The 23,697-nt window shown below is 38.7% G+C and overlaps 1 protein-coding gene across 2 annotated transcripts in view; it reads left to right on the forward strand.

Annotated features, from left to right (window-relative positions):
- Positions 1-23,697, forward strand: part of c21h3orf58 (chromosome 21 C3orf58 homolog) — a 35,188-nt gene that overhangs the window by 1,498 nt on the left and 9,993 nt on the right. The window contains exons 1-2 of one of the 2 annotated variants that reach the window (XM_023326469.1): positions 8,583-8,605; positions 9,649-10,523. In XM_023326469.1, coding sequence (XP_023182237.1) covers positions 9,870-10,523 — 654 coding nt within the window. In that variant the 5' untranslated portion in view covers positions 8,583-8,605; positions 9,649-9,869. Of the gene's footprint in view, positions 1-8,582; positions 8,606-9,648; positions 10,524-23,697 lie in introns of those variants that run through there. The other variant, XM_005797807.3, reaches the window with a different exon arrangement.

Raw genomic sequence — 23,697 nt, forward strand, 5'->3', positions numbered from 1 at the left:
AATAAAACGGAGGGGGTTACAATATAAGTCGTATTGAGTTTATGCATGAGAAAATATGTTCCTAAACTTTATTAATGTTTTTGGGAACATTAAATTGCATGCTTTTAATTAATAATAATTGTTTTATAAACTGGAAATGGTGCAAAAATCTTTGTGTTAATGCAATTAAGGAATAGAAAATATGTATTTTTTTTCAGTATTTAACTTGCAGATAAAGGCTTTCCAATCTCTTATTGATGAATTTCTAGTTTAGACAAAAAACATAATTTAGATTAATTGCTAAAAGACATTTATTGTGAGATTCACTCCGTAGTATATGGCTGCCGTGGGGCTTTAAAGAGCCTAAATTATTGCTTTCAAAAATTGAAAATTTCAGCATTAATAGGTCCTAAGAGGTCTTGAATGACATTTTTACTGGTGTCTTAAATTTCTGGTGTTGAAGGAGACTTATTATAGCTTCATTCATTACAGCATTCATTACTATTTGTGCATATTTAACTGGGTTTGGCTTAAAAGTATAATTGTTTTAATTGGTTGGGTAAAACCTGCCATCAAAACAGTACTATTAATATATACTGACAGAAGGGGTTAAAGTTAATGAACCTACGGACATCAGTACTGGAGTTGCCTGCCTGTGCTTAAAAAACAATGGCTTGAGTTTTTTTTTGTTTGTTTGTTTGTGTTTTTTTTAGATCCTGATAGTTTTAAGATAAAATTGATCTTGAAAAGTTTAAAATATAGAAGTTGTTTAACTTTTTAACATCTTTGAAAAATCTTTATTTAAATTTAAAACCTACAAAAGTAAGAAAATAATTTCCTTTGCAGGGCTTTCACAGTTGTGCCCTTGATTTAATTTCACATAAAAATATCTTACTAGAATTGTATAAAAGATTCATTTAAGACTTTCTGCTGGTGGTTGATTTGAATGTTTCTGATTGCTCTGCGGGTGGGTTGTTTTGTAATTGCTGCCTAAAAGCTCCCAAGGGAGCGGTGTAGTTTTATTTTTATTTATTTTTTACTTGGAAGTCGACTTAAAGCTAAAACAACAACTACAGCAGACAGGCGAACTTGTCTGGAAACGTCATGTAATCAGTCAATTGTCCAAACGTTTTCCACCATCTTTTTACTTCAAATTGCAGCATCTTTCAACAGCTTGTTTTTAATCAATAACGTTGCCAAACTTGATGTGTTTCTCTAGCTTACTGCATGGACTTAAATCAATGGATGGCTCTTCAAAATCCAGCAGAGGGATGTAGGTTGTGAAACATGCTGTTGAGTAAATCAAACAAAACAAATATCTGCTTTGGAATCCAAACCTGCCTGTGCTTCTGATTTGCTGCATCTTTTTGTTGCAGCGTGCACAATATTGATATTCTCTTAAAACCACCTGCTCTATGATTTAAGGATGAGACGGATAAGCTAATGTTAAAGTGACGCAGGTAATTTGTGCAGATATTGGAAGCACTTTATTTGTCTGTGTGTCAAAACGTCCCCTTTCACTTGCGTCTCACTGTCCCACATGTTTGCTGTTTCGAGGCGATCCAGCTGTTGCTGAAAAAAAAGTTTTTTATGATAAAACATTATCGATTTGCCCCATCAGTAATCTTGGCTACAGTAGTTTGTTTCCACAGCAAGAAGCGGACAGTGCAACGTGACCGGAGGCTGGGGGCTATAGAGCGGATTCTTTCCTGAGCTTTGGGGCTTTGTGATGATGCTGGCAGCCTCCCGAGCAGACATTAGTGCGTTTGTGTGTGCGTCCTGTCAGACAGAGAAGAACAGCCGCTCTGATTCAGTCACAAAAGCAATAACTCAAAGTTTCCCTTTTTGCTGGATTTTAATTAGACGCATATTTTGCTCCATTTGACTGAGTCCTCATAATTCCAACATGCACCGTCCTTTTGCATTTCCAGTGGAATAAATCAAGCATGTTGCTGTGTGGCTTGACTTCATTATGTTGTAATGAAGTTTACCCCCAGGTGCCGCGAAAGAAACCACTTACCCCCAAATGTCAGCTTTTCCTTTGTACTCCCATTATCTGAAACCAGTTTTACACAAAGAGCTGGGGAAAATGGGTGAACATTTCCATTTTAACCTCCCTCTGTCTTATCAGTTATTCTGTCAAAATGTAAGTTTAATGCAAAACGAAATATTAGATTACCCTGTCCTCCTCCACTGTGTCGACCTTTGCCATTCTGTTTTAAGCCTACGCTGAGCCTGTTGCTTTATCTTGTGCTTTCTTCAGTCCCAGTAATGAGCCATTTTGCGGCTCTTAACATCTGCCAAACTTGGAACGTTCTGCTTGCAAGACTCATCTCCAATGCATGAGGAGTCAGGCACCCTTTTGATTTGCCCTCTTTTCTTGGAAAGTGCTCTCCGAAGTACTTTGTAGAAAAAGCATGCTGACAAACTTTTTTTTTTCTTGTTCCCCCCAACCCTCAAGTTCCAAATTTGGTATTTTTTTAATGATGAAAGGTGAATTGGTGCTTGCTCCAAATAATGTGTTCCTCTTGATCTAGGCCATCTCTCTTTATCTCTGTGTCACCGTGGGAGAGCAATAGTGTGGGGGTGACTAATTAGAAACACAAGTTTTCTGTGAGCACTGTCAGGTTTGACTGAAAAGACAACTCAGCTTTAAAGGTTAACACTATGTATTCCAGTGTGTAACATCTGTGCTTGAATGCAAAGCATCTGGCTTTTTTAGAGATTCAACTGAACTTTACCCTTGTCAAAAACTCTAGTTGGTAACCTTGGTGCTTCAGTGCCTCACAGTATGCCATTAACTCACACATATGGGTAAATGTTTATCATTTATTGGCTGAAGGAGCTCTAAACAGGTATACCCTGTTTAAAAAGCCTGAAAATAAAGAAATATGTTGCAATAAAGTCACCTCTAAATAATTATCAGAAATTTTGTAAAAATTCAACTTTAAACAGAAGTGTATTTATTCCTTGTGGGGGGGAAATATGTGTTAAAAACATAATGGCTAGTCCACTAAACCTTCCCTAATGCTGCTATCATCTTTATGTGCAATTGCCTTGATAATCCTTACTTCAACTCTTTGATCTACAAAACTTGCCGAGATTTCCTAGTCCATGTCTTTCATCACAATATTACCATTTCATATCAGTCAATGTCTATAACTATTGATTAGTTTTTTTGTTTGAAATATTTGAAATACTGCCAAACTGGTGATGTGACCTTCCCTGTTTTGCCCAAAATTTCTTCTCAAGCTGCTGTATGCATTTTCTCCTTTCATTCCACTCTATTGTTTTTTTTATTTTTAAAAATATAAATGAAACTTGACTCTGCTGTTGTGCAAGTCACTCAACAGGTTGTTTCTAGCTTACCAATTAGTAATTGAGTTGATGTCACTCACCTTTCTCAGCTGGCCTTGAGAAATTGAGAGGTCACAGCCTTTCCTCTGCCTACATCCCCCAGAATGCTGTGCGGTTTTGGATCGGCGTTCAGCGAAATTATAGATTATTCTATCAGATGTACTTTCTGTTAAAATTGATCATACGTATACACACATATTTTTATATTTATTGCCCAGCCCTATTTTATGACAGAGATGGAAAACTTTAAAAGATGAAACAGCTACTTTGTTGTACTCTGTTCCTGATGCAAAAACTGAATAACTCCGACTTTTCTTCGCTCAATTACACAATCCAAACCAAACAGTGTCTACCACGGTGTCAACACGTGGTAGAGCTCATGCATGCGGCATTCACTGATTGGAAAAAGATTGGAGTTCTGAGTTTCCTATCCGTTAGTCACCTCATCAAGGCTGATCGAGCTGAAAATCGCATGACTTGGCCAATTTCTCAGTGCATTCCTTATCCTTTCCAGGAGTGCCAATGAATGTCAAGGTTGCTGCGTTTAGCTGTAGACCCTGAGCAAATTAAATAAACGGTTTTGCAGGTGTAAAATAAATTTTAAAAAAATCACTCAATGAGTAATTAATTGAGGGGAAAAAATATCCCAGTCTTATTTCACCACATTATCCTTTCAATTAACTGAATGATTTAATCTTGATTTAAACTTCAGCACCAGCCCGCTACAGGAAATATTTTTTAATCTATTAACTTCCTGGTTGATAAATTCTCTGCCTAATACTGCCAGGAAAAAGAATCACAGATGAGCCATATGCTAGATTTATAGACGCAACTGACAATATATTAAGGATGTTATCGCCTCACCTCACGTCTTTTTCATTAACAGAACGGCCTGTGTAAATTAACCCATCACTTGAACAATTAGTGCACTTAATCAAGTTTGATACATAAGGTGCTTTTCATTAATCTGGTGGCAATCAGACATGTTTGTGTGAAGTTTTTAGTTCTCGGGTGGGGGGATGGTTAGCATTCTGTGACCGAAATTTGAGGAACTATGTGTCACATCAGACGACGTTACAGTTGCTTCAACTAATGTGCAGAACAACAGTACCGTAAGTTGATTCAAACAATTATCAACTGCTAAGATGATTTGGTCAGATCACTACTTTACTCATTTTTTCACTGTCAGCTAAATAAATGAGAGAACATTCATGCAGATCTGCTACTGTCTGAAGCTATAGCTAGTCGGTATTTACAAGTCTCGCTTGTCACAGTTTTAATGAAGTACTGGCTTTTTATTTGCTCGAAACCCAATTTTAATGTTTTCATGAGAACTGTAACTATAAGAGAACGTTGAGCTTTTGACAAGGGAGCAGCGGCTTAGCTGTGTGCCGACAGCATCTTCCAGTGAAAAGAAACATTATGCTTTCGGTAATCTGACAGCATTGTCACAGTAGTGCCATTAAACTCTAAGAAGAATAAAAAGTAAAAGAAAATGTCATTTAGTGTATACCAGTAATACTCAATGAAACAAAACTAAGTCTGTCTTGTCTAGAGATCCAATTAGATCCCTTGTTTAGATCTTTAAGGATTCAAAGTGTATGTTTTATCACTGATGCCCAGGCAGCAGAGAGGCTTGTTTAAAGTATCAGTGTCACTGCTTTTGTAAGCAGTCTGTTAAAATATCAGCAGCAGACCATCACACTGCCACCACCTTGTCGTATGATTTTTCTTGACATTCTTTTTTTTTTTTTTTTACACCAGATGTAACAGGACAAACACCTTCTGAAAAGTTCTATGAAAAAAGTCGATCCACTAAACATTTTCCTAAGTCTGTCGGGTCATCAAGATGCCTTTTTCTTTTTTTAAATCCCGGATAGGACTTTGCGTTCTTTCTGGTCAGTGGTCTTGGGGAAACCCATGGCGGCCATTTTTGCCCAGTCTTTTCTAAACATTTGTGTCAACAGCAGCTTTTACTCACAGTTATAAGGAAACAGGCAGAGAGAGAACGGGAAGAGATGCATCAAAAGTGCTGAGCTCGGGAATAGAACCCCAGACAGCTGCCTCCAGCTATTGGGCACACGCTCAAACACTATTTTTGTTAAACATGTTTCTTCTAACTGAGGCAAGTAAAGCCTGCAGTGCTTCAGATGTTCTGGATGCTTTTGTGTCCTCCTTGATGAGTCCATCCATAAATCAATCAGTCAGTCATGTTCGGGGGTCAGGTCATGAGGGCAGCAGCGTAATCTCAGAGAACCAGACTTCCCTCTCTCCAGTCACTTGGGCCAGCTCCTCCAAAAGAATTTAAGAGTACAAAACATCATGTATATGAGAAAACTGTATAAGAACTTTAATGTTTTTGCTGCCTTATTCAGCTGTATGATTTGATCTTGTTCAAATTATATAAAACCTCTTTAGTAAAACGGCAAATAATCGCCCGTATCACTCGTCACCTTTTGCACCTCATTAGTCAGTGATGTTCAGCTCTTGATGTCGCTCACCCAGGCTGTTTCTGTCTTTCTCCCAAATGAAGAGGGAGGTGAAACAACTTTATGGTTTTGTGGGGTGGCATTCAAGCCTTTAGTTCATCCTACTTAAATGTCATATCTGCTCCCAAGATTTTGGAGCTACATCTGCTGCGGTTGCCTGTGTCACACACTAAACGGCACTTGAATTGGGCTTTTAGAGCAGCAGGATATTCAGTTTTCCTCTCAAGCAATCAGCTTCCTCTCGCGTCTCTGCAGCAGAAGGCAAGCACATCCTTGTGAATCCTTCTGAAGTTGTCGTTTTTGAAAGGAATGGAGGCACAACTCCACTATGTATTCCTTCGTAAAAGTATTCATACCCCTATCCACAGTGTGTCCCTTTAAGGTCACGGACTGTTTAAAACAATTGAAAGGGATTACAGTTATGCAAAGTTGTGCATAACTATAATATGGAACAAAAACAAACATGGAGTTTGTTTACTTTTTTTAGGTAGGCAATGTTTTAATTTAGCAATTGTAAGAAAAGGCCAATAATTCATAGATTTTTTTTTTTTAAAGAATAGTTGCACATTTTAATTTCAATTCAATGTATTTTCAGTTAAAATCACTGCTACTGATGATGTCACTCAGGATCTTTTAACTCTATATTCTTATACATTTGGTGACTGGGCTTTAAGCTAAATTAGCACATTTTTAGTTGTTTTCAAGCTGAGTCATAGTGCTGAAATGATTGATTATTGAATAATTGTCAACTAATCTAGAAATTGGTTAATAGTTAACTAGAATATACAGATTGAAACATGACGTTTTTCTGTAAGAATAACATTCCTCATAGCAGTAATTAAGCCAAAACTGTACAAAACACATAAACATTTAGCATTTAAGATGAGATCCTTCTTTGTGTGTAAATATGTTAGACCCATACTCCTCAAGTAGCATAGTTTTAGCTTCAGCTGATTCAAATTATTTAAAAAGAATGTACTATTAGGCACCTTTTAATATCCAATTATTAATTTGCTAATAAAGTAAATCAACATCAGCCTATTCATAAGTCAAACAGAAAAGACTGAGCTTTTCACATGTTAAAATGTTAATATATTTTAACTGTATTCACTCTTTGTTTCTGTAAAGGAATACTACATCATTGCATTTAAGTAATAGAATAATTTTCCTATTTAAAAAGGAAGTTAATTATTTATTTGTATCTTTATGAATTTTTATAAATCTACAAAATAAGCTAGAGTGGTTAAAAGAAAAATCTGCAGAATGTGCCACTGTTTTTTTTAACATTCTTTTTTTTAATCCCTTACTTGATTAGTCATCAGACTAATCAATAGAATGCTTGATTACTAAAATAATTATTGGTTACAGCCTTAGTAAGTCACAGTAGGCGAACATCTTTATGTCTGGTGCACAAAATGACTTGATTCTCTTTATGAAAAGGGATTTTTTTTTAAATTTTTATAAATGTCTTTTAATTACATCTCGGTGTAAATTTAGTTTTGGTTCATCATTGAGCTGACAAGCTGTGATATTCCGTTGTACCATTTTATCATTAAACAAGACAATATTTTTGCTCCATAAAACTTAACTGATGTGGGTCACGATTTGTCATTAAGTGGAGGCTCTCGAAATCTGACCAGTTGAGAACCACTGATCTTAACAGTTCCCTTGGAGCTCTGGTTATGTTTGGAGATTGAACTTGTTACAAGGTGCACCCTGCCCCAATTTCAACTTTTTTGTAGCCTGTAGCAGATTGCCCTCCAGAATCACCCTGTATCTAGCTAAGTTCATCCTTTCATCAGCTATGACCGACTTCCTGTTCCTGCTGAAGATAAACCTACCCACATCATGATGCTGCCACTGCCATCTTTCAGGAATCAATTGAGTAGTGCACAGTGTGATGTTTAAAGGCATATTGTTTTATGGTTTACCCTGGATTTTAATTCAGGTATAGCAGAGTAAACGGGGGGCTTGTACAAATCTACACGTTGTAAGATTTTATTTGTTAATATTTAACTATCTATCAGTTTCCTTCAAATTAACAATAAAACCACAGTAAAATAAATTGAAGTTAGTGTTTGTAAGGTGACAAAATGTGGAAAAGTCTCAAGAGATATGAATACTTTTTCATTGTACTGTACTTTAAAAAAGAAAGTTGTGTTTTCTGAATGGCATTGGATATTTTGTTTTATTTATCACACCAGTTCTGTTTTTGTTGAAGTGAGCTTAAATACTAACTCATGTTTTGTTCCAGGTAAGATACTTTCTTTGAATAACATTGTATGTTTGTTTCTGTACAATCCCAGTTAAATTAAGGTACTTTTATAAAAGTATTTTTTGTAAATGTATATCATGTCTAAAATAACGGTCTTTGTGCTTTATTAAATATCAGCTGAAGAAGCAGACCCAAATTACTTTAAGAAATTTGAAAGTTTAAATTTTTCCTCTTAGAAGATATAAAGCAACTTTTCTATTTATGGTACAGAGAAGTAAATGAAAACTGTTTTTGCCTTTTAAAAAAATATGCGACACAACTGTGTGTATCCTCCATGTTTTGGATATTTTCTATTTTTACATTAGTCATGTTAGCCTGATCTGATCAAGGTATTTCTCAGACAGAAACGAGACGCAAGAGTAAATGCTTTTTGCTCTTATCTGACACATTGCAGGCGTTTCAGAACCGCTGCTCCCTGGCTGCGCTTAAACCTCGCCTTTTAAAAATCTCTGCTGCTTCGATCTGAGAGGAGAATCCAAGGAGCCCGTTGACACGCCCGCTAATGGTACTAGTGCGCCTCCTCGTTAGCCATGCCCTCTCAAGTCAGCAGTCCTAATAGGCGTGTCTTAATGAGTTCTAATTGAGAATGGCTAATTTGCGTTGCCTGAGTCATTGTCTTTCTTAAAGCGCCTTAGAATACTCTTTGCTAAAAACCTGATTGGAGAGTCTAGAATGTCTTCATCAGGGGTATACTATCAGGAGCTTTTATTCTCCTTCTGTTGCCTAATCTCTTTCATTCATTGCTTTTACCATTTCACTCCTCTTCTGACACCGGTTTGCTTAGTGGGGATATTCACAAACCCCCTCTCCCTCGATCACAAACGTTATTCCAGTGACACTCGCCATTTTTTTTTTGTGTTTTTTTTTTTCAAAGAAACCACTTCAAAGTGTGATTAAAAAGAAGCAGGGCAGCTCTGATCAAAGGTTAAGTTTTGCACAGCGTGACTGTCTTCACAATGCAGAGCAAGATTCCTCCTAAGATTCCTGAGCGCAGCGTAACTGTCAAGGCAAGCAGACTGCGAGTTATTTAGCCGTTCTTAGGAGGACAAGTGATGGATTTTTGTGTGAGCTCCTCTGAGCAATCATCCTCAGAGTGTGTACGTTTTCATTTACGCTGTAAGAGAGTTGTATATTTCCTCTTAATTTGAACATTGACACTATTTTCTCCCCTTTCCCCCTGCTTATGTCTCACAGTAGAATATTCAAGGAGTTTAAGAAAGAGAGGGCTCTAACGGCACTGGCAAGTTTATTGCATTGGCTGTAGGCCAACTCATTTTGTCCCAAAAAGTAATGAAATCTCCTAAATGACCCAAGCAATTCAAATTTGTGAGACAATTTCTTATGCCACAGAAAGTGCTTTTTTGTCTTTTATTTTTTTTTTTATTTGATGTTTCACACTTTGGGAATTGGATTAGGGCAAGATGAAATAACCATTTTTCAAATTGTTATCTCTGACCAAAGGGACAATTTTAGATTTACGCAATGCAGTTCTCTTTTATTTTACCCAAAGTTATGAGTTCTCCTTTTTCTCTCTGTGTTTAATTTCAGAACTGCTGGCTCCCAGACTCCAGGAAGAGAAAACATGACGCACTCACCACTGCCAGAGAGCGGCAGTGGGCAGATGTGCCAACCGTGCCCCCGCCTGCAGCTTTAGAAATTTCCACTGCACTATGACAGATAATCATTAAGGTTTATTCCCTGACATTTGACTCGATACCCTTCCTGCTTCCCCATCCCTTGGTACCCAACCATCCCCACCCGTTCCCAACATGCTGCGGTTCCTGCCTCTCAAACTGGGCCGACTGTACCGCTGTCTGAAGCTGCTGTTAGTGCTGGGTTTGTCTGTCATCTTGTTGATGAACACTCACAACCTGTTCGCCTCCTTTCAGAAGAATGAGCTGACTGACAGACGATTCATTAACCTCAACAAGTGTCCCGCCTGCTTCGGCACCAGCTGGTGCCGCAAGTTCATGAACGGTCAGGTTTCCTTTGAGACCTGGGGTCGCCTGAGGTTTCTAGACGTCTTCAATGTCAAAAATGTTTACTTCGCGCAGTACGGAGAGCCCAGGGAGGGAACGCGACGTGTGGTGCTCAAGCGGCTTGGCTCCAACCAGGAGCTGGCCGAAATAGACCAGAAAATCTGCAAGAGGGCAACAGGCAGACCTCGCTGTGACCTCATCCAGGCCATGTACAAGACTGAGTTTGCCCGGATCAACGGGGATGTTCGCTTGCTCACCCCAGGCGTGGTGGAGGGCTGGTCGGACCTGGTGCATTGTCCCTCACAGAGGTTGTTGGACCGTGTGGTCCGAAGATATGCTGAAACTAAAGACTCGGGCAGCTTCCTGCTAAAGAACTTGAAAGACACGGAGAGAATGCAGCTGTTGATGACTTTGGCATTCAACCCAGAACCACTTGTACTGCAGGTATTGTATCTCATCTTCTTTTTAATGTGGTACGTTTTAACCAACGATGGTAATTCTAGTTGCTTTTAGGTCTGTAAAACAAAGGCTTTAGACTTGACTTAGATTTGTGCTCTAAATACTTGAGTTTTGACTCAAATGAGGTTTAAAACTTAGAAATGTTATTTTCATGTAATTAGGGATAAAAGAGAGGCAGTATTTAAACCACTCATCACATATCTGATGGGGATATGCAAATGACAATAAGTTTATGCAGTATCTTCATAATAATTACCACACGGTTTGCCTGGTACACTGTTTATCATGTCATGACAATGGCACAGCCTTCCATCTTGTTCTGTTCATTCACCCCTTGCTTATAATTTGGTATGTTATATATGGTTTTGGACCAGGTTTTGTTTTAGATTCACCAAAAATGTTTAAAATGCAGATGCTATAAGGTTTGCTGTAAATCATTCAAATCTTCTGACTTGGCATGGAAAAGAAAACCCTCCCAACCCTTCATTGTTCTCTATGTGGTGAAGTTTTAGATGATTACCACCTCATTCTTTGGACATTTCACATTCTTCAAAATAAAACCACTTCTTGTTGGATTCATTCAGAAGTTTGACATGAATACATTTCCACCTATATCTGCTAATTTCCTTTGAGGAAAGATATTTGTAACAGTACGATATACTTGAAAAATAAAGAAGTCACAATATTAAGACGTAGATTTAAACAAATACTTAACATGACACAATTACTTTTGTTTTAAGAAGTAAAAAATATGACCTCCACTCATGCTAAAATCATAACACTGGTTTCTCATTAAAACAACTTGTTACATATTTAGTGGTTTTGAAACTATTTTTAAAACTTGACTATACTGTCATTCTAGTAACTTAATTTGCACATCAGTTTACAGTACAACAGCTTTTTAAATTGAATTTTATATCTTTGAAAGGATAATTGTTGAATGTTTCTAAAAATGAAACTGTTCCTGACTACATAACCTACAGCAGTTCAGTGCTATAGGCAGACCAGATGGTATTCTTCCAATGAAAAAATGTTTATTTTAAACTTGAGTTATCTCTGGAGAGTACACGGTTTTAAATTGTTCTCAGAAGGATGTTTGACTGTCGGACAAGAGGATAAAATATTACATTTACATAAATAGATGTTTGTCACCTGATCTGCTGCAGCAGGTGTTATCATGCTAGTGTATGAACTGCGGATCTTGGATTATGTAGGGCAGGATCAGAGCATCAGAACCAGGGTGTTGGCCACTAAAAGCCCCCAGTAAATTATAGGGTGGGGATCATCTTTTTCCTTCCTCTTCTATAGATCTCAGACGAGCAATTACACCCTTTCCTAAACTCTAGACTAGATCACGACGGCACGCCACTATATGGAGCATGAACCTCTGCTCAGAATAGAGACGAGTTGAAGGCTGTGGCCTCTGAAAAAAAAAGAGGGATTTTGGCTGCCGGCAAAATTGCATATTTAACACCAAATGTAGGGCAGTTCTGAATTATTCAAGGATGCATTTGTAAACGGTCCAAGTTGTTTTTAATTTTAATATACATTCATGTCGTCTGGACTCCTGTCAGTTGTGGGCGACTGGAGCAGCAGGATCTCTTGAGAGCTGCTAAGTGGGATCAGATCCAGTATTCTTCATCCTTCATTAATCTTCCAAGAGTTTTTCTTTTTTTTTTTTCTTTCTAAATATATTTTCCCCTGGAGATGAGTTTCACATTATGGAAATGTTGCTTTTATTAGAAAACTAAATTAACTAATAAAACACAACATGTAATTACTGTAATCATAATTTTCAGGGAGATTATTTCAAAAGCACAAGTGTTTTTATTTTTGCATTTTAATAATCATGTTAAATATTTCTTATATAAAAACATGCTTACTTGTATTTGAGAGGATGTTGGAAATAAAATGCGGCCCATCTTTGTTCTGTCATCCAACATGTCAAACCCTGCCCCTCCATATGCCCCATAAACACGCTCCACATCTTTTCCCCTCACTGATTTATGAGCAGCCAATCAATTTCAATTTCTATTTGCCATTGACCCTGTCTCGTGAGAGGACACAACAACAATGGTCTTGAGCCCATGTAGACATTGAATAACGTGTGCTAACCCCTCCTCACCTTACCTTGCTCTGGGCAGTTTGGAGGACAAAAGGAGACCTTGTTTCTTTTTGCTTGGCCAAATCTATATAATCTGATTAGCCTTGTGTAGTTGCTTGCTGTCCTCTTTCCTTCCTTTCTCCAACGTTTTATTCTGTCAGCCCATGTCCCTGCCTGGCTCTCTGTTCTGTGAGTGTTCCCTCCACAGATAATGCCATCAGTGTTTTTTAATGCCATTACGCTTCGCTTCAGAGACTTGGTGAATCACCTTGTCTTGCAAAGAGCTTCAGACATCTCACACCAACACATCATGCACACACATTGTCCACAACTCTCTTTTCTCTCCCACTCTCTGTAGCCCTTGCATGTTTACAGGGACTCATGAATTGTTTATCTTGTGCAAAACTTGTGACCCATGGGGATATCACACATATAGGGTTGTGTGGTTGGATGGGATGTGAAGAAACCTCTCAGGTATCCTCAGTTCGTCAGCATCACTGAGCTCAAAAGATGAGAAAATTTGCTGCGAGACTGTGAGACCGTATACACAAGGTTAGGCAGCAGTGAACCATAAAGAATTAATGGCGTCTGTAGAAGTTGAACAGGAGACGTGCTGCACTACAACACCTCACTCTCCTGTTTTTCCAGAGGTTAGGCCACTGCCTTGTGATTGATTCTGAACAAAAGACAATGGGATGTGGACTCAGTTTTATATCAGTGCAAGCAATACACACACCCCAAAACTGAGATATCAATGAGCGATAACTCATTGATATCACAGAGACACTATATTTGCGATGTATTTTGCAGCTCTAATCTACAAATGAATAAATCCAACAATATTATGTGTGTTATTGTGGATTCCAATTAGTTGAATTTCACTATTTTGCATGTGTTATGATGATGTGGATATCAAGTAAATCTATACTAATACTGCTTATTAGCATTGAAATGTGCAGCATGAATGTTTTCTTAAATATTAATAACTTATTACAAGCCATAACTGATCATTTCTTTTTTTTAATTTACTATTGAATGGAAGAATTAAGATTGAGTATCATGCCACATCACTATTTTGGTTTTGTAGCTGTTTCATACAAGACTCTTTGGTGTGAAATGGAGACATCTGCTGCTGATGGTTTCATAGCGGGAAGGAGTTGTAAAGGAAGTAGCAGAAAGTTTTTAAAGGATAATGTTTGTTTATCCATTTGGAATGTTTTGACTAAAGATAAATGGGATGGTAGCTCTGAATGTGTGTAGTGCGTTTCTAATCCTACCCACCATTCAAAGTGCTTCTACACTACAAGCAGTATTCATCCAGCCTCGGTCATAAATGTGCATCCATTATTGTGATGATATGAAGAGTGGTAGGCAACTTGGGGTTAAACGCCTTGCCTATCTGCAAATCGACATGTGTTGGGCAGAAGCTCACAACTGTCCAATTGCAAGATGATTACTCTTCCCACTGAGTCACAGCTGCCCATGAGAGTCGCTTTGGCTCTTCTCCAGACGTTCTTGCCTTGTTCTGATAGTTTTAGATTTCCAGCACCAATGTTATGATTTCTAGCCATAACTTTGTCTGTAGCACCAGCTTGGAAAAATGAAAGTCTTACCTTATATCATGAAATTTGTATTGAAATATTCATTTTGACCTACCTTAATGTTCAACATGTTCCAGTTCTTATCAGTTTAATATCAAGTTGCCACAAATGTTTTACATATTGTGGTAAAACACCCGTAGTAATGTAAATGTCACCACTTTAAAATATTTTAGATGATTTCACGTACCACATTACATTTTGCATTATGAAACTAAAGTATTAATCTATAGATTCTCTTTACTCCTCCTTGTTTTGTTTTTACAGTTGAAAAATGTGAATAACATTTCTGCTGCCTGCCCAGTGAGCTGCGTGCACTCTTAGAGGGGGCTTCTGTTTCCACTCTTTTGAAGCCACAGGCAGTAAATCGGCTCCGAATCACTATGAGAAACCAGACCTCCTTTGTCCGTGGAGAAACAATCTGCTGTGTTGTTTTCGGGTCTGGCCAACAATGGGTTTTCTGTGTGTTTTCTGTGCACACGTACACACACACTCCACCCCCTCTTCATTGTCACGTGGAGGACATTTTGGCTTTGGGGAGTAAATATTTTTGGAAGACAAAATAACGACAGGCAAACCAAAAAAAATCCTTGTGCAATGAGAGACACCTCCTCTAACTTAATCATATTTTTGTTTCCTCTTACCAATTCTATTAAATTGCTTTTGAAGTCTTTCTGTAACTTTGATTAATCAACTTTTGTCAAGGTCTTGTCTCTTTGACTATCAGAGGAATTACCTGATCTTGTTTAATTTTACTCCTTATTCAAGAATAACTTGGTTTGCATGAGAAGTGAGTAATTTATTCTACTCATTTCCATGGCTCGAATCTTATTTGCCATCCTTGGATTCTCTCCTCCAAGCGAGATGACTCACTGATTCATCAGGTGATGGTTGTGTTTGATGAAGTGCATCTGGTCCAACCTTAAATTAGTTCGATTTAGCCCAGCCCTGCCTTCCGAATCATTAAGCTCGGCGAGTTTGCCAGAAGCATGTGACTGCACTTGCACCCTTTTTCCGTCCTCAGCCGTGTCGTGCTCAGCGAAGCCGAGAATAGGATGTGACAGGCCTGTGGGGTTAACTCAGTCAGTGGTACGCTCATCTCCTCTAAAACTCAAATCTGTGCAGTCCAGCCACCCCGCTCCATATTTTCATTACCGTCTCTCATCTACTTCTTCCTCTGCCTTCATGCTCTAACTTGCTTGCATTAACTGACCAGAAGATGTACTTATGAGATGGCACGAACTCCTTGTGTAGCTTTTGCTCTGTTTGAAATCAGGATGGAGGTTGATATACTACTTTATCTACTGTACTCTGTTAGTATTTTTTCAAACACCAATTATTCACAGCTCACTAAGAAACCTACAGAAGACACAAAGATATACATTTTAAAACCTGATGGACTGAAGGTATTTCAAACTGTGGTTTAGAAACTAAATGTGTAATGTAGTCCAGTGGTGTGGCCTAGTAACATGATCCTAAAAATTAGGACAAAACAAATATTTAGCTTTTTCTGTTTTTCCTGGGTTTTTTTTCTTTCTTTTTTTTTTTTGTCTAAAATCCACTTCAGACAAGCAATATTTTTAGATTGGTTCAAAAACTGGTAAAAAAAAAAAAAATGCATTTTGCAATTTGCTCTATTTTAGACCAGCACCTCCATCAGTCATACACATTGCCTCTGAAAAGTATTCACACCCCTTTTTTCACATTTTCATGTATTTGATTGGGATTTTATGTAGTACATAATTGTGAAAAGAAAAGAATGGATACTATTAATATTTTTACAAATAAGTCTGAAAAATCAGACATCTATTTGTATTCACTCGCTTTATTCCAGTGCATCAAATTCCCTTCAGAAGTTATCCTGGGTACAAAGTGCTGTATATCAATACAGTATTTTGGCGGGTCCTAATTGGTTTGTCAGAGAACATTTGATCAGAAACAGCATCATGAAGACCAACGAATGCAACACTCTATTTAGGTAGGAAGTCATCATAAAGCAGAGTAAGGTAATAAAATATTTTAATCTTTAATAATCTCATAGTATGGTTCAATGAAACATTTAAAAATAGTCTGAAACCAATGGAAGCCTATCCAAGCACAGCCATCCACTTAAACTGAAAGGCAGGAAAAGCATTTTAACTGGAGGAAATCCACAGCTTGTTTGTTTTGAATTTGAGAACATTGTCATTTGTGCACTCCACAAATGTATTTTTTTTATAAAATTGTAAGAGAACGCAAGCCATTAGTGGAAGGAATCCAATAAAAGTCCTACTTTTGTATTTTTGTCACCAGAAACCCAGTCAATAACATCCATGCTAGTTTGATTCTAGTCATAAAACATTGCAGCCATACTTCAATGTATTATGCCAGTTGGTACAAAGGTTTTCTAAAGGAAACCCAGTCAGTTGGATTGAGTCACTGAGTTTGTAGCAATCCATCCCCTTGGACAAGCATGTAGCAACAGTGAACAACACTGTTCAAAGTCACAATATCAACTTTTCTGCAATCTCTCATAAGGACTATGCACAAATTACCCATTGTGAAATATGGTGGGGGTGGCAGTATCATGGTTTGGGAATTCTTTTTCTAAACAGAAGATGGAATGTGGTCAGAATTGATGGGAGGATGAGATAAACGTTTTATAGCCTAGAACTTAGTTGAGACTTAGTTGAGCATCCAGCAGGATAACGGTCCTAAGCTTACAATGGAGGGATTTCAATCAAAGCATGTTTATGCAATAAAAATGGCTAATCCAAGTGCATTGCTTTTTGAGTTGTTTGGTCATGTAAAATTAAGATAAAGTACATTCAATTATGTTGTAAGAACTTGATAGAATGCAGAAAACATGGATTAGTTTGTAAGACATCTTTTTTCTGTGATCCCATTTTGGTTCATTTATATATATTCCTGCTATTTAATCAACAAGTTACACGGTGTTCCAGTTTTAGAGAGCAATAGAATGTTCTGACTCTGTGGTTGATATCCACCAGTAAATAGTCTTTAAGTTTTAAGTTGCTAGTCTTTAATTAGTACTTTTGTTTTTAGGTCTGGGGGATTATGGCACTCTTTTCACAAGAGGTTGTGCATTCTGCTTAACCCTGCTTCAACTGCTCACAAACCGCCTTTCATTATTCTTATAAGCCTTTGTATACAGACTGAATCCTGTTAGGATAAGACGGAGAGAGTTATCTGAGCTTGACTCCCTTCTTTTTGGCTGGCCCTCGCTGGACGAGGGCCCTGATGGAAAGGAGAGGAGATGAACGGAGCATTTCTGCCACTGGGTTTTGTTCTAGCCACAGTTTTGTGGTGTTTTCTCCCATTCGAATGAGCCAAACTCCTTGTGTTACCATAATCCCTTCTCTCTTTCCTGCCATATCGAAACACACACATACACACACGCCTGACAGCTGTGTTTGGTTAGGTAAATGCCTGTGGCGACCCCCCCTTTCCCTTCTCCACCCACAATCCCACTCTCCAGCTCCTTTTTTAGATTCACCCCTCAGCCCCCCTGCCCCAGCTTCCTACTGTTACAGAGTGCACCGCAACCTACCAGATGCCCAGCTTGAGAAGACACAGTTCTGCTGTGAAAGACATGCCCAACTCTCCCAGGGCCCCTTAAGATGGCCAATATGGATCAGTAACAAGCAGCTTTTTACTTTTCTTTGTCCTCTGGGGAGATTAGGCTCTAATGTTAGAGCTAGAATATGCTTTTTAGCACATCAGCTTGCCTGCAGTAATAAAACTGCCCACTGCATTAAAGCACGAAGCACCTGGTTCCTGCTGGAGAAATTATGAGAGGTCAGCAGTATACTGCCTCGCTTCCATGTTTTAGCATTTGCACTCCGTACTAGAGCAAAAATGACTTACTTTAATCAAAACTCTCTGTGGATGTTAGGGGAAGCTGGTCAAACCCTGGCACCTCTTATTAGGTCTGAGGTCTCCGCTGACATTTGAGATATTTAATTGGGGTTGTATGGTGGTGGGGGGTTTGTGCATGCTCTGCTCAAAGACAGGTTGAAGTGCGAGGTCAGTGACAGCACTCTTCCTGCTCGCCATGCCACCCCAGCTGCCCCCGAGATAATTGGCGTTGCTCTGAAACGTGCAGCCCTTCATGTAGGCCTTAAACCCACAGTCGTCAGGTCTGAGGCCAAGTTTCACTCAGGCTCCTTCACTGTTGTGTGGCCTGCAATACCACCTAGACAGAGTCAACACCACTGCCTGTGACTTGATACATTCCTCATATTCCAGCAGGGTGGGTTTGAGGTGCCTCTATGTTCAATGGTTCAGCTCCAGGTTGGCAAAAGGTTGTGTCTGTCCACTAACAACACTGTATGCACTTTCAACCTCAAGCTGCACTGTCCCCTGCACTCATTCTTCATCCTGTTCTCATTCTCTCTACAGAGCAAAGGCCTGCAAAACTCAAAGACCTATGTAACCTATTTCTGTCAGTGTGACAGAACAGAGTCATGTGCGTGCCCTTTCTGTCAGTGCTGTAAAGCTTTACTTTTCCTGGTTTGAGGATGTAAAATCTCGGCATAATTCTTACTACTGATGCTCCAGAAGTAAGAATGGAGCACCAGTGCACCTGGTGCTAAAGGCATATCTGGTGCCTTTAGCACCAGATATGCTAAAGATATGCCTTTAGCAAATGTGCTAAAGGCATATCTGGTTCTTAGGTTCTTATCCTTTTCAAAGTTTCAAAACCACTGAAAGTCTGTACTGTTCCTATAGTTTACAATAAGCCTTTGACCAATATTTACCTATATTATATAGGTACTATCTGTAACTTAGTAGCATCACTACTACTGTTACATGACCAAGCAAATACCACATGGTAGACCCCCAAAAACATGTCCCCAGCAGCACCAGGGTGGAAAAAAAACTTTGATTGTTTTATCTGTCCAGTTTTCTCTCATCAGGCCGGTTACAATATGTGATGAAATGACTAACATTGACTGATACCGTTGTTAATGACGTAACATGCAATAATGGTTTAAAGCCCACCTAATGAAAGTGCTAGCACTCTGAATTATTGGTCATTTACCTGGAAAAAAAGCTATGGCATTTATGAACATCTGTCATAATGTAGCAACTAAAGGACCACTTTGGTTGTATAAAGGTAATACTGTGTTAAAAGAATGACCTGCATACCTGTAAAGCAGCTATACCAGGCGAGCTATACCAGTGAAGAACCGTGCAAAATGACACAGATTCGCAGATTAGGATTCTAAGATGATTACTGATCTAAAGTGTTTGTAAATTTCAGTTTCTTATTGAGAACTTTAAGATGTGAAAACAGCATTGAAAAGTTTTTTTTGTTTGTTTTTTTCTAGCCTTCCTTCCGTGAGCACTCGTTAAATTTTATTAGAAGCCGAAGTGAAGACATGCCAGTGTGTGAAAGAGGACAGTCATAGGAGTTTGTTTTACAAATCAAAAAAAAAAAAAAATTGGACCTGATTTTGTTTTTACTTTGTTTTGTACTACTGATACAGCATTCTACACTGTGAATGAACACCAGAAATGTGAAGTATACCGTTTTTATTTGAAAAGCTTCCCGCACCTCTAAGTTTTTTTTTCCTACTTCATTTAGCACTTCACGGATACTAATAATAACATTGCATTTCTTTCCTCTTTCCATCATTCTCAGGAGAGCCAGCATGACCAAGTTGAGCTTATAATGGTGCGTCCACTGATCGAGAAAAAAGATCTGATTCTTGTATTTCTGACCAGGTCAGGGCCAACTGAGGGAAAAATCGTCCAATTCTAGTAAATTTCCTTATAATAAACCGGCTAACTTCGGCTTGCTAAGTTGGCATCAGTGGGATACCATGCTGTTAAAACTAAAAATAACTGTATTATGTTAAACAGCTCTATTTTAAATGTTTCTACAAATGATTCTGTGAACCTGGTATTTTTACTCAGGGTTTAGTAATTCTCTTCCTTAAAACTTTTTGTTTGAAAACAACCACCGTGACTCTACAGTATCTGATTAGAGCGCGTCTGGCTTTACGGTTACAACAGAATCATTGTTGGGTTTGTGGATAGAACAAAGATACGATGGGGAGGGGGGTGGCAGGAAAAGCAGCGGTAGCAGCTTGAAACGAGCCTCACTATGGGGGGAAAAAAAGCGGTAGTGACCATGTGTGCCTTGGCTGAGGAGTTAAAGCCAGCTCCCCTGTGGGGCCTGAGCACTCGCCTTGGACTAACAGACTGTATTTTAAACTTAAATGGCCAGCAAAATGCCAGACGGGGCTCACCACACTTCCTTCCAGACACTCAAGGTCAACAGGAGAGCTACACAGAAAAACAATGCGTTTCTTACTCCAGCCTGGCAGCCCCGTGCTGCCAGCCTTACAGAGCAGATGTGGCTTCTTCTTTAGCAATAAGCCCCTGTGATAAACAGACTACAAAAATTTTCATCTGACAGTCTTGGGTTTAAATAGGCTTTGTTTGGTATAATGCTGTCGTCCGCTGCATTTCCTTACTTTAAAAAGTGATCCCTGGACTCCAGATGAGACGTGTCCATGCTTGTTTGCTATTGAAGCTACAGGGTTTTGTTCAGGAGAGAAAATGTTAAGAATTTGCACCACACCCCACTCAGGGTTTTATTAAGCTGCTCACATGCAACACTTTGGGGCAAACTGCTAATTTCCCTTTTTTTTTTTTTTTTGCTGGAAGTATTTGTAGATGCAAAAGCAATGCTTCTGTTTCCTCATAAATATTGCATTAATAAAACACTGTTCTGTGTTCACCATATTTGTGTGTGTATGTGTTTGATGGGCCAGTGTTCTTTGCAAGGCAGCCAAAGCAATAATCTTGGGAGCCACTCGTGTTTACTCGGCTCCTGAATAGAGGTTGTTATCAGCCCCGGTCACGTTGCATGTTCTCATTCACATTCACTCAGATACACTTGCGCATAGACATGTGCTCACTTGCACACGGGAAAAAAGGAGCCACTTTTCGAACCCTCCACAAGCGCACACACAAAAAATGCTTTTCCCTGAGTGGTCCTGTAGAAGGGCACGCCTTTGTCAGCAGATGTCAGGACGCAGGTGTGTGTTCCTACGCCTCTCGCTTCACTCGTTTCATCCTCTTCTCCAGAGGCTGCCCATTTGTCTGTGGCCCTGTTTCATTTCGGCCCGCTCCTGCCTCCCCGCCCATCCCACCCTGAGGAGAAGACTCCAGAGAGCCTGTTGTGTTACAGGGGAAAGGAGTCAAAAATCAAACCCCCTCCAACATGGACTTGATGCTGCTGCAGTGCACCAGCTGATCCTTTAAAATTAGATTACAAAAGCCTTGGCTCTGTAAGTTCCTGGTAAATAATCTCAAACAAGATTGTATGTTGGTCTTGCTATTACCTCTGGATGCGCTGATCTTTTTTTTTTTGGCCAATTTCTAATCACCGATGTTTGTAAAAATCTATCGTTCAGGTTCCAATTATCTTTAATAGCCATAATTAACAAGAAAACTGTCCTGCTAATTGGATCTTTCATAAATGCATTATGCAAGTTGAATCATGTTAACAAATGTTGCTATCAAAATTAAAAGTAATTATCTATTTTAACTAATAGCTTGCTAACTTTATTGATCTCAAAATCTAGAAAGACACCATATTATGGCGTACACTGTTTTTGTAGAAGATCTCACATTTACTGTTTTTAAGATTGAACAATCACCACTTCATTCACAGAACTATACGGGAGTCCTCATAAGCTTTTATGTCAACAGTCATTAATTATCTATATTAGGACCAGAAGTGATTTCGCACAGAACGAGAGAGGGTGGTTGTTATTACACAGTTAAACAGAGTTTTCCTTAATCTTCCATATTAAAGGTGATGCTTTAAGCTGTCTAACACTTTGTTGGTGCTTTGCTCAGATTGTTGTATGACCAGCCCTTTTCCCTGGCTGTGGAATAAACACCTTTACTCTACCTGTCAGATTTCCAAAAGACTCGCAATTATTTCGTAATTCAGTGTTGCTGTGGCTCTGAGGAAAAAAATTGTCTCTTTGTAATTGGAAAATTTTTTTAATTTCCAATTCCATATGCCCTTGGGCAAAGCACTTTAACCAAGTTGCCCATTGATGTGTGTATCATGTATGTGTGTGAACTTTGTGGGTCATTCTGCAAGAACACTTTAAATGGGTATGACTAGAAAGCTGATAAACCAGTTAACCACAATATTCTAACTAGTAGAGTTGGACTAATCATAGGAATCACACAGAGCAATAGTTATTTGTTGCTGTTACTTGCTGTTATTTGCTTGACTTCTATTTTGTGGCAAACTGAACGAGCAGCCATCATGCCTCTTAAATTAAGTTTCCTTTTTCAAGAAGTTTGCCATGTAATTCTGTCTGCGTTTTAGCAGCTCTCTGATATTGAAAATAGTCAACTTCAAATCTTCCCTCAGTAACAAATACTAAAGAGAGTTGGTATTGTTACTCAGTTATGCTTATCATTTACAGAGCAGAAAGATCGGATTTGTTTTATCTTTTCTAAGTATTATAGACTTTTAACTGATCTCAGTTTTCTAAAAATGACTTAAAGGAAAACGTACCTGTGCCACACAGCAGAATCGAAAGCCAGCTTTTGCTTGATTTGAGGGAAAACGATGAATAAAACCCAAGTTAGTGAGCTTTTTACTCAAAGGTCCTCAACATTGTAAAATCACCTGGAAGTTTTGAAACAATTCAGTCTGACAAAGCGTGAACGTTTTATAAGTCTTAAGGAAGAGAGTTTATATTGTGCTGGAAATATAATTAAAATAATTCTATAATTAAAATAATTATATTTCCAAGGCAGTGTTTTTTTTTTTTAATCTTGTGACAGGATGATCAAGCCTTTAAAAGCAGTAAATTTCTTGGATGTCATTGGCAGTTTAGCACCCTCAGCATTTTTGAAAAGCTTAATACCATCAGGAGACGACTGGTAAAATTCACAACCACACACATCTTCACATTTTACTTCCTAGGTCTACTCACAGTGCAAAAAGATGTAATATTTGGCTGAGCCTTTCTATATTCCCTCTCTCACCACCAGTACTTCCCTCAGAACGCCTCATTGCGGCCGTTAATGACTTCTGCAGTGTAACCATTTAGGGAGTGCTAAGGAAGAATGAGTGTAGTATTTATCAACCCGCGCAATAGGAGGGCTTGAATCTGGATGCTCAGGTGCACTCTTCCATGTGCCTGCATGCACTGTTCAGTAGTTCTCTCCTTAAAGCGTTTTAACATTCAAAAGTTTAAATTTAAGAAGCTCATTAAAGCAGTAAGGAAGTACAAGTTGAGGCGCAGATCGCTAGGCAACGGACCAGCCAGTGTGGGTAAATGACCGACAACTATGTTGAGAGCCGAGGACGGGGGCCAGACAGACATGAAGGCCTTCTCATAACAGCCGTTGACAGTGTCTGAAAGTAGCCTCGAGGCATTCATCCCGCAACCCCCCTCCACACACTCCT

The sequence above is a fragment of the Xiphophorus maculatus genome, chromosome 21, assembly GCF_002775205.1.
Source record: "Xiphophorus maculatus strain JP 163 A chromosome 21, X_maculatus-5.0-male, whole genome shotgun sequence".
Lineage (NCBI taxonomy): Eukaryota > Metazoa > Chordata > Actinopteri > Cyprinodontiformes > Poeciliidae > Xiphophorus > Xiphophorus maculatus.